Below are 13,410 nucleotides of genomic sequence, written 5' to 3'. Positions count from 1 at the left end.
AAGTAGGAATTTGCTGAGAGAAGAGGCTCCCAGAACCCCAGATTCATTGCAGTGTCCATCTGTTTCTGAATTGTAAGATCTAAGGCCTCCCAGGCAATTTTATGAACAGTTTCATACCACAAATTAGTGAATCAAGAAGATAATGAGAAATGTGCAGGTGACGGCCATGGTATCTGCAACGAAGGCTCAAGAGGAGGAGAGAGTGGAATATGGACTCAAGTGCTGCTTTATGGAATAACACTCCAGTGGGTATCTATAAAATCTCTTTATGGTACTGCCCAATCATCTCAGTCTGTAATCACCCACAGCACAGTCCATCACTCCATGAAGGCTCAAGCAGACTTTTCCCCATCCTTTGGGTCAACTCAGAGTGAGACAAAGATTTTTCACAGACATCAAGCATTCCTGTTCTGACTTGTATCAGAATCCAGCCCCTTTCTAGAGACCACAGGTCTTTCCCCTTCCTTGGTTTCTTCAGATTTTTTTTATATACAACAGCAGGAGCTGCTGGGAGGAGAAAAACAGTAAACAGAGGGTATTTACTGATTCCATTCTTAGGCTAGGTAAGCCTTCTGGATAGAAGTTCCCCAAGATGTATCTTACTACAAAGGTAAGGGGTGAGCTGAAAGCTGTGTGCTACGGATTATTTGTTGGTTCAGTAAAGCCCATCAGCATGCCAGTGTGTTACCCGCTGGCTGTGCTTGCAGACAGACCACATTTTCTGCACATTCAAACTACAAGCGTACAGAGTAATATTGGAATACTCCAAGATGTAAACTTGGTATAACAAAAGCCTGCAGAAATTCCAACGGAAGTACAAATTACATACTTCACTGCACCTTCAACCCACCTTCAATTCCAAAAATCATTCACCCTGAAGAAATATAAAACAACAGATGCTTGAGAAATCAAACCCAGTTTTCACTACACAAAATATATGCTATGGCTTCCTTTGAAATCCTCCTCTTCTTGCTTGCTGGCAAAGCCCAGATTAGAACACATATAGTTATGGCCTTCTTTCTACCTATTAGTGTAGAAAAGAAAAGTAATAGGAACTGGGAAACAAATCACAAGTTTGTCCAGACAAATAGCTGTCAAGGCCAAGAAGAAGGTATTTCAAAGGCCAGGAAATGCTGATAGATGCAGCCTCTTCGTGTACCATCTACCAGCTGGCCGCAGGCCCTAGCTGCACGTAACTGCAAAATATTCAGCTGAACTAGTTTTAACATATGAGCATTCTTGTTTGTTACTTTCTGGGCCAAGTGCTTATATAGAACATCTCACATTCCTTTCAGCAAGCTCCCAGCCTTCCCACTTTCAAGAGATGGATTAGGACTCATTAACTAAAACTGCTAAAAAATTATGTAAGTGCACTGACATCTCTAAAATACAACACCCTTTTATTACCTGCAGACACAGTGAAAGATTTATGCTGTCTACACTACACAATACACTCTTCAGCAAAGCCTTCCTCATCCAGAGGGAACTTTTCCAGCAAAGATACTTCCACTTACTTGCCCCACTCTTCAGTAAAACTAACTGTAGTATTGTAAAAGGAAAATTGTGCTGCCCTTAACAGCTCTCTCATCTGGGCTGCCTGGTTAAACCATAGCAAAGCTCTTTAGTTTTATATATAGTCTTAGAAACAGTAATTTGGAGAATAATTCACTTCCCAATTTGTCAGTTTTGGACGGGAAGTCAAGAGAGGGTGGGAGGGCAGAGTTCACTGCATACCTGACTCTCCACTGCCTTGTACTGCCCATAGCTGTACACATTTCAGAGGGAGGGTACCACTCTTAATTAGGCTTTGCTTTCCATCGCTCTGTATCTGCCTAAGTGCCGGGCAAAGTGCAAAGCAATGCAAACTTGATTAGCTTTCAACAAGCTAATAATGCAATGCTGATCACCCTTAGTTATCAACCTGGGAGGCTTACCAGGGACAAATGGCTTGAATGAAAACATTTTAGGCTGACAAACCCCACCATATCTAACAGCCACAGTTAACATTTCATACGTTTCACACTGTTCCTGGAAGATGCCCTCCTCCCCCCCGCCTGTTTAAAGGCTTGAATTTCACAATCCCTAAAAATGAGGGTGGGAAGAGAACATGCTTAGTACACAGAATGAAAGGCAGTTTATGCTTTAGGACTTCTTCCTCACACTTACCTACACTTGTAGGAAATATATCCTCATTGTTGATTTGCACCTCAATCCAGTCCATGAGAAGATTCATGTATTGGGGTGCTGGCAACGCTGTGGGCTTCTTGTACTTCATGTCATCCTGCCACCGGTACTCATACTTAGGGCCTCCAGACATCACTGGGCAGGTCCTCTCTGTGCAGAACTCACAGATAGTTCCATAAATGAGGTTGATCCTGTTGAAGAAGTCAACAACATGGACAGCCACCCAGTCATTTTGGTCCTCTCCGCTGGGCAACTGCACAGCCGCTTTCAAGTCCAAACCTGAGTTCAGAGAAGCCTGAGCTCGTTTGTGAAGTTCAAACCTCTGGGTTCCAGGTTCAAACTTGCGTTTTGGGCGGAAGGTCTTATCTTTATTAAACACTTGCTTGAGAGCTATGGACATGTTGCTAATCTTCTGCTCTGCAGCAGCTGGCAGAAAAGCACGGCTGAGATTTAATGTATGTATCTGAAAACAGTTGCTCCCTATCACAGGTCCTCCAGCCCCTGTTCTTTTTCTCAGAGAAGCTTGTCTCAACGTCAGAGCAGTCTACTAGTTCTTCCTCATGAAAGCCTTTCCAAAAGGGTTCATGTCCCTATGGATATGGAAACAATATACGTTAGTGTTAAGCTTAAGTATGGCCCTGTAAGTTTTTTACTTATACAGTAATTTTCTAGTAATTATGAGCTGAATAGCAAATCCATAACAAGCCAGCATTAAAAATTGGTCAACCCGTAACCTGGTAAACATTTAAAAGAAAAAAAAGCCTATTTTTTAAAGTGTTAAGGAATTAACTACTCTATCCTTTTAAAATATCTACTCAATTAGAAGCTCTTAAGTTATCATAAAGAAGGGAATACAATAAATCTTGTATAATCTTTCCATCTTCAGATAATTTTTACATCAACCTTTTCATTGTGCTGCATTTTTACAATGACTGCATACCATACATAATACATTTATAAACTTAGTATACAAAATACTATCTTACAATTTAGAAGACTTATCTAACTGACTCTAAAGTGACCGATGGTGCCCCTAAGCATTCACCATAGCTTCAGTGCTCTTCTCTGTAGGAAAAAAATCTCCAAGCAAGATTTTTCCATATCTGTTTTCTATTCTTAATTTTATAAATCTTATAAAACCTAATTAGGGTGAAACATACACTATTGCACAGAAGTAATTCCTGTTTCCCAAGGAATTGTACAGAGAAGGTTATTTTTCTTGACCCATCTTCAGGAATTCAGTAACAGTCTTAATATTCTATTGGATAGTGTAGAATGGTGAGAAAGCAATGGTGAAGGTGCCACCTTCTTTATAGCCCTATTCATCTTCTCTGCAGGGGGATACTTGGCATTGCTGTTGCTACAAAAGGAATAGCATAGATTTTGTGTTGATCCATCTAACCTACCCTGGCCAGCCTGTCATCAAAGATAAACTAATGCATTAGAGCCTTGTTTGTTGTTACATATACAAGTGCAGAAGAGTACTATCATCAGTAAATGTAGGCCATTAGTAGGCGATAGGGTAGATAGGGGCTATCTCAATTAGACTTTTGTTTTAGTAGTGAAGGTTTTATGATTAAAGACTATGATTAAAGACAGAGAGTAAACATTTTGTGCTGTGCGTTATTTAAATTAAATAACACCATATGTTTTATATTTGCACAGCAATACAAAAATCCTACCCTACCAGTGGTTGATGATTTCTCGTCATGGCATTATGTATGCTCCACTGTTTCCCTTAACAGAAATCACGTCCATGAAAATTTTACTAGGCTGTGTGTGGAAAGCACTAAATTCTTCTGTAGGCAGTTGCCCAAAGCTTTGCTGAAGGGCAGAGAAGAAAAGAAAAAGGTGCTTCTTTTTTCTTAAGCACCACAAGAAAGCAACACATACCAAAGCAAAGAGAAATCTGTGCCCGCTCCCACACAATAGAACCATAAAATATGCTCTCCCAAACAGCTGAAAGATTAGCATCCAGACAATTTGCCAGCAAGCAGCAGCTAAACAAAACCAGCAGAGAAGTGCTTATTTTGCCTTTTGTTGATGGCATGATGGAGGGATACTCTGGTCATGAGTTGATAAAGTGTCATTGTTTCTGTGCCAGCAAAATATGAGAAGTTCACTGATGAACTCCAGGGAGAGTATTGTCATATCTGACATGCCCCTTGGAGTAATGCTAAAACACAGAAATCCTGAGTGTTAAAATGTAGAGATCCTGAAACCTGACAAAGGCCAGGGAAAGAAGATTTTAAACAAAACTAGCCTTGGAACAATTTAGTTAAGTGTCATTGGCAGGAAATGAAGGCACTTTAAAGAGGCAACCTTGCCCTACAGTTTGTTGTTTGCTACTAAGACCCATAACCCCCAGCTCTCAAATGCTCTGTGGCAGTCAGCTGTTTATTTAAAAGCCTTTCAAAGAATAGGTGAGTGCAGCTGCACAGGCTGAGCTTGTGACTGACACACTTTGAGATGGCATGGAGCCAATGTCCCAGTTTGCAACAATAAGGATGTTAGGTCCAGAGTTTTACAGCTCAGGTTACTACTTTTTTCCCCACTTTAATATACCTGGTGCTCTTATGTGGCTACTTTGACTTCTTTCCTCACCTGTAAATATTCACCAGAACAAGCAAGGAGTTTTTATTTAAAACAACAAGCTGACCACTGAGTAAAACTCATCTTCAAAAGACACATTTTGGAGCACAGTACTCACTTCTGTTAAAGCTTTTCCAAGAAAAACTGAAGACACAATATGTTATAAGCTATTTTCTACTGAATATGCAAACAGAATTAATCATATTAAATACATACGTTTTCCCACTCCTCTCCATACATTCAGTAAGTCTGCACAAAACCAATTAATACAGAGAAAAAGCAACCAAAATATTCAGCAAACAACTCATTGTCTCAACTCTTCTGTGTACCAGGAGTCACATGTTGAAACTGTCTGTGGAAGCACACATACATCACCATCAAATTAACCCAACGACTAATCCAAAAGATTACTGTGCAGCCAGACGAAACTGTTCTTCAACCCACCAAGGCAGAATCACAACGAACAAGAATTTCCTATACATTTCCTGTCTGGAGAGCCTTCTGTTCAGCGTCTTGCAATAAAAGTTAAAGCTGTTCCTCTTTCATTTGCTATCACTTCACACAATACAAAACTACACACTATCTTTGTAAAGCTGGACTGTAGAAGTCAAACTCACTGCTTAACTTCTCAGACAGCTCTGCTAAGAGCTGATTTTTTTTCTCTCTCTTAAAATGTGACTGAAGGCTGTGGAAAGCCAAGGGATGGATCAGCTTGCTTTGTCATGCAATTTCATGTGCAAGAATACAAAACAGAAAAGTTTATGACCTGAATTTAGCAGAAATACTGTGGTGAATCAGCCCTCTGAAATATTTTTTTTTTGCATCCTGCTTCATGAGGGTCCTCACTCAAAAGCTAACAGAAATGAATGAAGAAATAAACAAGAATTTTGAGATTCACCACCTCACTTCTGAAACAGACTGCTTTGCTGCAGGTTACACAGCGGCCCTTATTCCCCCCACTCAAGCAACCAGCTCGGCTAGGATTTTTTAAGCAGTTACATACAGAATCACTATTACGTCCCTGGAATAAAGAAGCTTTCACTTCACTCATAAGAGACAAAAGAACAGGCTCACCTGATTTTCAGCAGAGATTAAACACAGCCACTTTAGGTTTGGATCCTTTAGAGGCTGAAGCTAATGGGAAAGCTCTAGCCAGAGTCTGTGGGCTCTGAAAGCATCTTTACTGCTTAGGCAATAAAGTGGCAGTAGTTAATGGTAGGATGGCCACTCCTCTGCTTCAGACTGAATCACTAAGCCTTTGCAGGAGCTCATTCACCATTATACTTCAACACGTTGCTGCACTGTGTTTGAATCAACGATCAATGATGAGAGGTTTGTCATTCCATCCCAGATTACACACTGACAATTAAAACTTTATAGTGTTAGACTCACAAAGCAAAGCTATTACTTCAAAATCGCACAGCATTAGTGGAAGGAAAACTCACCAGATAACCTCAACAACAAACCGTGGGCAAAACCTCCTGATTTTTAAAGCCCTTTCATTTCCACTACAATTTTTGTCTGACAAGAATGAGAAATGCTCTGTTCCATTATGCCAATTGGTCTGGGAGAGTTACTTCAGAGATTAAACACTGTGAACAATGTTGTGGTTAGACGGGATCATAACTCCTTGAATTCTGTGGTACAGTAGCACCCACTCTCCTTCAACATAAAATTAAATTTGACTATTGCTAACAGATATTTTGCAGTCTCCTCTCATATCATAGTCATGCCAGCAGAACTGCTCCTGACTTATACCTGTGTCAAAGGCAACAGAAATCAGCTTCTGATCTTCTATGACACATCCTAACTATATGACAGGGCATAAAGAATGGAGTCTGGCTCAGGGTGTTTGATTTGATGGTATACAGCCAGTGTTCTGGATGCTCCTCTGAATGAAATGCTTAATATATGTCTGTCCTGGTATGGGCAGCTCATACAGATACCCCCTTCCAACACTTCAGCCTCTCTTCCTTCTTTTCAGAGAAAAGTATTTCTGAAGATGTGTGACAGTCACCAACAGCTTTTCCTGAGGAACATGGAATGAATAATGCAGTTGGGTGAATTCCCTTGCTGGCAGAGCCATGGCTGAGGATGGTAACCACAGATATGGAGATAATCTCAGGACAGGGAACCAGACCCTCACAAGCTTCATCCATAGCATCAGCACCACAGTAATCAATGCTGTCCCCAGCTTTATGCAGAAACACACACATATAGAGACAGCAACTCAGTCTAAATATCAGGTATACCAAGTCAACATACGGAAATAATAAACTAGTTCTACCCATGCAGGTACCACCAAAAAAACCACCCACAACAAACCACACAAGGTGATCAGAATCATGTCTGAGTCACTGCTGAGTTAAAAACATACTATATCATTTCATCATATACTTTCTGTTAAATCACAGGTAATAAGAATGTTAAATGACATGGTTTATAAACAACTTTCATCACAGCACTCTAGTGAGCATTTTGCAAGCTTTAGAGGGCTGATGGGAAGGTAGCTAGTATAATTCATGTTTCATTAATCAAGAAAGTGAGGAAACATCACTTTTTCAGCATCAAACACACAGTAAGCTCTCTATCAAGGAAGACACTGCCTGAAAACCAACTCTGCATCAGTTAATTTTTACATTTTTCTTTCCAAAATATAAGTCTTCATTTTGAGCACTTGCATAGTCTGATCCAAAGCCAGCTGAAGCCTGCAGGAAAGCACACATTTGATGCAAATACTGTTAAGGTCCAACATTTTGTAGAATTCTCATGTTTGGCTTCATACTTCATTCTCCGTAAAAGGGGCCATTTTCTTACAGCTACCTCAGACAACTGAGGCAGCAAATGCATTATATGGAGGCACATACACATACCATGCTCCTCTCAGATTTAGCAAATGTACACTTTTTCTACTTCCAGGGCCTTGTTTGAGAGCCAGTATTACACTGCACAATGAACAGGTTCTCTGTTCAACACACTGAAGCACTGACAGAGTTAGAACTGTTATGACTAAAACCTGTTGCTTTGGGAGAGTCAGAAAGGCTTCAAGACAAGAAGTGTCTAAACAAAATTACAATGACAACGTTTGACCTTAGAAAAGAAGATGTACAGAACCATAAAGATACAGAACTGCAGAGCAAAAACTAAACCAGAGCAGACTACGTGTGGCGACATGGCACCCCAGAGGGACGAGCAAAAGAACTTGTGGGTTGAGATAAGCACAGTTTAATGATTAAAATAAAATAATAATTATTATTATTATTATGACAATAATGTTAATATAATAAAATGGAAAAGGAAGCGAAAGGGAAAAAAAGGAAAAAAACAAACACAGAAACACGAACGATACAACCGCTCACCACCCGCTGACCGATGCTGCCTGTCCCTGAGCCGCGATTGCTGCCTCCCTCCCCCAGCCAGCCCCTCCCAGGTAACACACTGGGCATGGCATTACATGATATGGAATATCCCTTTGGTCAGTTTGAATCCGCTCTCTTATCTGTGTCTCCTCCCCTCCCAGCTTCTTGTGCGCCCGGCAGAGCATGGGAGGCTAGACATGTCCTTGACTACTACAAGCACTTCCCAGCAACAGCCTAAACATCTGTGCATTATCTCAACATTTTTTTTTCCATGCTAAGTTCAAAGCACAGCTCTATACCAGCTAGAGTGAAGAAAATTAACTCTATCACAGCTAAAACCATGACAGTATCCACCCCTTATTCCATATCATTTACCTCATGCTCAGGTCCCATACTATTCAGTACAATTTCAATAATCCCTACCCACCTTCTCATCCTTTAACAGGATATACAGATTTTCATTTATGATTCCCCTAGTCTATGGACCACCCCTGTAAAATGTCTGTGAAATGTCCATTGAGTTCATTTAGCCCATGACTTTGGGTTTCATCTATTGTAAGAGTCTTTCAGAGAGGTGCTGTGCGTGGTGTCGGATTGTTGCATGCTGAAGTCAGTCCTCGTTCCATCACTGCTGCATTGTTAGTCCTTGTTCTATCACTGCTGCACTTTGCTTGGTTCAATTGAAAGTTCATTTGCTATTATTATTAATTGGGAGATTCCCACCATGATAACATTCCATTGATATGGCATATAGCAACCATAGCAGTGATGACATACAACATTATATAGCAATTAACAGCATATTATTCAGTTCATTGGCTGTTTTCACCCAAGATCAAATCCCCTTGAGCTACACACCGGACTCCTCCATCCTCCCGCATCACCCACCAAGCACACCCAGGTCCTCAAGCAAGCGCAATCCCACAAGTGGGTTTGCCTTTGCCTGAAGCAGGAAGAACCCAGACTGTTTTGCCCAAAATATTTTTTATGTGCACTACAGGGACTCTGTCCCCTCCCACAGTACGTAAGGGCTCTGACTGGGCAGGGCCAGCTCGCCTGGCAGATCCCCTCGTGTTGACTAACCAGGTGGCTTTTGCTAAATGTGTATCCCAGTGTTTAAATGTTCCACCCCCCATTGCTCTCAGCGTCGTCTTTAACAGTCCATTGTACCATTCAATTTTCCCAGAGGCTGGTGTGTGATAGGGGATGTGACACATCCACTCAGTGCTGTGCTCTGTGGCCCAGGTGTCTATGAGGTTGTTTCGGAAATGAGTCCCGTTGTCTGACTCAATTCTCTTCCCCATCCCACAGGGGGAGGCGGGGAGAAACGAGCGAGCGGCTGCGTGGTGTTCAGCTGCCAGCTGAAGCTGAACCACGACAAACCCTCAAGGACAGTATATAGGTGATCTCAGAACTGAGTGTGTGCGAAAGTGTAAGTTGACTAGCAGACACAGTGAGGAAGAGTATATCCTTCATCCAGAGACCCCTGATGACCACCCAGAGACACCAACAGGCACGTGCAAAGGGCATTTGCATATCATAATGAGTTCTTGGAAAACAATGAATATGTATATCTTTTTCTCAGAAAACTAATGAATATGTACGTAGACCTTGTGTAAGTTATGCAACCAACGCTGTGCGGGCACACACATCAGGAGGAGTGATCCCCTGTGCGGCCAGCGATGCAATAAAGAATACCTCTTTAATAGTTGTTCAGACTACTGAGTCCTGATTTCGGCTTTTCATGGCATTAGTATGAAGAATTAGTCAGTAAGGAAAGAGGCCTGTCCTGATATCTGAAAGTACATTTCCTATTAACAAAGTAAAAATCAGCTAAATGAGTAGGAACAATAATATTCCATGTATCTTATTTACATTGTTAATTTTGTGCAGTTCAGCTAAAACTCACCTGAAATCACAATGAAAAAAATATTGTCCAAATTTTTGTATTCATAGTGAAAACTTCATGATACGAGAAGACTTTTTTCATGGGCAAAACCCCCTCCCCTTACTAACCTATAATGTGCACAAGGACATTAAAATTTGCCTTATGGTTGCACCAGAGTTGAAAGAGAAAGGAAAAAGGATCAAAGCAAATTTAGGTTACTGAGAAAATGTCTTTTAGAGACAGCATACACAAACACAGGAACCAGGCTCTGTGGGTCAGTGTATCTTTCTTACATTTCATCCTATCCTCAACAATCTTGCAAGTCCCATAAAGACTGAGCTCCCAAAATTAAGGGTATCTGATTATTATTGTAAGACTTCTTAGAAGTATACACAGCTATGTGTAAACAATGTCTCGGTTTCCCAGGTGCTGGCTTTGATAGCTTCTCCATGGCTTCTACAGTGAAAGTTTTCAGGTAGAACCATCACTATTAAGCACAACAATATCCTGCTGCAGCCTTTGTCCATGGTTTCTGTGTTATTTACATGAAACCTTGAGCATGCCAGTTAATACACAAGGTAACAATAGTAAATGGTAGCACCCAGTGAAAGGAAGCTTCCTTATGCTTCAGGACAAGAATTTGCTTTTGTTTATTGTGGTAGAAGTCCCAGAAACTTTAGGAAAAAAATCAGAATTTGGCTTAAAGTCCTCTTTTCTCTAAAGCTACAAGGACTACTTTACACTAATCTGTACGTGATAACCACAGTAACACTGCAGCCTCAAGGTACTCTGGAGGAAAGCACTGACAGGAAAGAAGCCTCCCCATGGTCAGAAACAATTCCCATATATAGCAGCATCCTTTCATTTCACCTTTTTTTTTTTTCGTCTGTGCAAAGAAACAAGTGATTTCATGAGACTGATAAAAGCCACAATTGTAAAAGAACACAGAAAACAGCACAGAAGTATTTTCATAATCAAAGTCTCAAGGCTCAACAGAGTAAATATAAATAACCTTTGATTCTTTTGTTGTTTAGACTACTAACCACTCCATGCCATTTCTAAGGTAAAGGATTGAAAAGGGAAGGCAAAATACAGTGGGTAACTGTCTATAAAACTGGGTGCTTTGAAAATGAACATAATTATGTCAGAAGTGACAAACAATAAATTGCATCAGCTTCTGCCTGAAAATATCTAAGCTATGCTAATATTACAGCAACAGTTGACAAAGGGAATAAAATGGTGCTTTATTATTCCACCAAAATACAGAGATTTTCACAGAGATAAAACTGAAAAATAATAAATGGCTAAAAACAAGGTCGGTCCCTCTGTTGTAACTAACAATGGCTTAGGCGGGTATCAGGGGATAAAACATGATGTTTGAAGTCCTTTATAGACAAATGCCATTAATCATATTATCAACATATTTGTCACGAGCATATTAAAGGCAATGTTAGGTACAAGTATTGCATTTTAGTATACCAATACTTCAATTACAATCATTTAATTCCACTTCTGTCAACAAATTTCCCTTCTACACTACAACTCTCTCTTTCCTTTAGCAAAATTGTTTGTACAAAACAATTAGAAGTTGATTAAACATCAGTCATTTCTATGATGAAGTATATCAGCTGTTTGACAGCAGCAGAATCAGATACGACTGTCCAAATCTTAGGTGGTAAGTCCTGTTTATTAACCCAAATGAGGCATGCTTTTCACCATGGGGATAAATGTATTTTAACAGGGGACTCGCCTCTCAACCAGTATCATTCTAGTGCCTTTTACAGGTATTAAATAAAATTATACCTCATCTCAAGTTCTGGAAAGGTACACTGAACACCATGAAGACACTGAGCATACCCTGGCACTTATTCCTTCACTGCAAGTTTATATTGTAACAGAACCCAGGGCAATCCAGTCAGGAACATGGTCTTACTGTAGCATACAGTTTAAGGTGAACTCAAATAGGTATCTCTCAGAACTACCGTAAAGAAACTGCAAAAAATGTATCGTTTAGATTACACTCAAATTCAGCCTCTGTTCCTCTTTCATCCAGGAATTTAAGGTCTTTTCCCTCTGCAGACTCATAGTCAGGCTACAATTTTTTTCTGAAAAGTCACTCCTGCCTCATCTCCCCACCTTTCATGTTCCTGTCTTCTTGTCATCTCCCCTGTGATACCCGGCCCAGATATTTACATATCCCCTTGCAGGGAGCTGTATGAGACTAAGATGTAAACTGCAATAATTAAACAAACAACCAATTTTTTTCATCCTAATTAATTTCTTTGATCCCCTGCTTGGCCACACAGCACAGGGAAGAGGACAGCATAAGGCAAGGTCTGTGTGGAAGGCAGAGGATGAGACAGATGGAATAGGAAACCTGTGTGAGTGCTTTTTCAGCCACAGCTACTTTAGTGAATCACAGTGTTTGCCATGATCATTTCAGACCTCCCAAACCTTCAAAGGAGGTGGGGTACTCCCTTTAGCTTGGGAAACTACCAAGGCTGAAGTCTGACAGAGTGACAGATCATAGTGAAGCGTGCAGTTATAACAGTCCCTTTTGAATGCTTGGGTTTTGGTTTTGGTTTTTTTTTCGTTACACACCTAGGTTCTTCCAGTTCTCTCCCTGGTTCACAGGCTTTTACTAGCCTGAGCTGTGGCTAACACATGTGCAAACACAGTAACTAAACCGCATTCTCTGTAAGTACACAAAGAGCCTCTGCTTTCAGTTATCAAGCCCTTGTGGCCTGCTACGCCCTTCCATCACTAATAAAGCAAAGCCTTTATGAATGCCTGTGCCTTGTTTCGCCAGCTGCTGTTACAATCATTGCTCTTGTAAACAGTTACCATACCGGTGGATTGGGTGGTTTGGCTTACTCACTGCGGTAAGAGTAGCAATAGAATCAGCTCACTAACCATGCTTCTGCCAAAATCTCAGTCTCTGTGGATGCAGTCCTCACCACAACAGTGTATGGTCATTACACTTTCGTAGCAGGCTTATTGCAGCATTTGCTGCAACAGTAAACTGTTATCCCCCTTTCCTTTAAACACAATATACAGAAGACTGTTGAAAGGACTAAGAAAATTTTAATGGCCTTGAAGAAGAGGAGATACAAATGAAATTACGTGGTGATTCTCCGCAATAGTACACATCTGTCTCCTCCAGCTGGTTTCATTTCTGATGCTAACCTGTTTCTCAAGATGAAATTTTGACAATTCTGCAGTCATGGGAGCTCTGATACTGACCAACAGCGCTAAAATTTTATTTTTACCCTCTGAACACTCTCCTTTGACAAGACAATAAGAACTCCTTATTAAACTACAGTTGAACCTCACAAATCTCTCTGTTCTGTTCAGCTTACTTCACTCCTAAATCTACATTCTGGCTTT

General features: G+C 40.6%; 1 protein-coding gene across 3 annotated transcripts in view; it reads right to left on the bottom strand.

The window, feature by feature from the left end:
- Positions 1–13,410, bottom strand: part of MOB3B (MOB kinase activator 3B) — a 103,884-nt gene that overhangs the window by 57,259 nt on the left and 33,215 nt on the right. For all 3 annotated transcript variants that reach the window (XM_064438010.1, XM_064438011.1, XM_064438012.1), the window contains one exon: positions 2,167–2,774. In XM_064438010.1, the coding sequence (XP_064294080.1) occupies positions 2,167–2,584 (418 nt within the window). In that variant the 5' untranslated portion in view covers positions 2,585–2,774. The remainder of the gene's footprint in view (positions 1–2,166; positions 2,775–13,410) is intronic.

This window comes from Phalacrocorax carbo, chromosome Z, assembly GCF_963921805.1.
Source record: "Phalacrocorax carbo chromosome Z, bPhaCar2.1, whole genome shotgun sequence".
In the NCBI taxonomy this organism is placed as follows: Eukaryota; Metazoa; Chordata; class Aves; order Suliformes; family Phalacrocoracidae; genus Phalacrocorax; species Phalacrocorax carbo.
The sequence above is the reverse complement of the archived record's forward strand: the minus strand, read 5'-3'. Positions and strand labels throughout refer to the sequence as shown.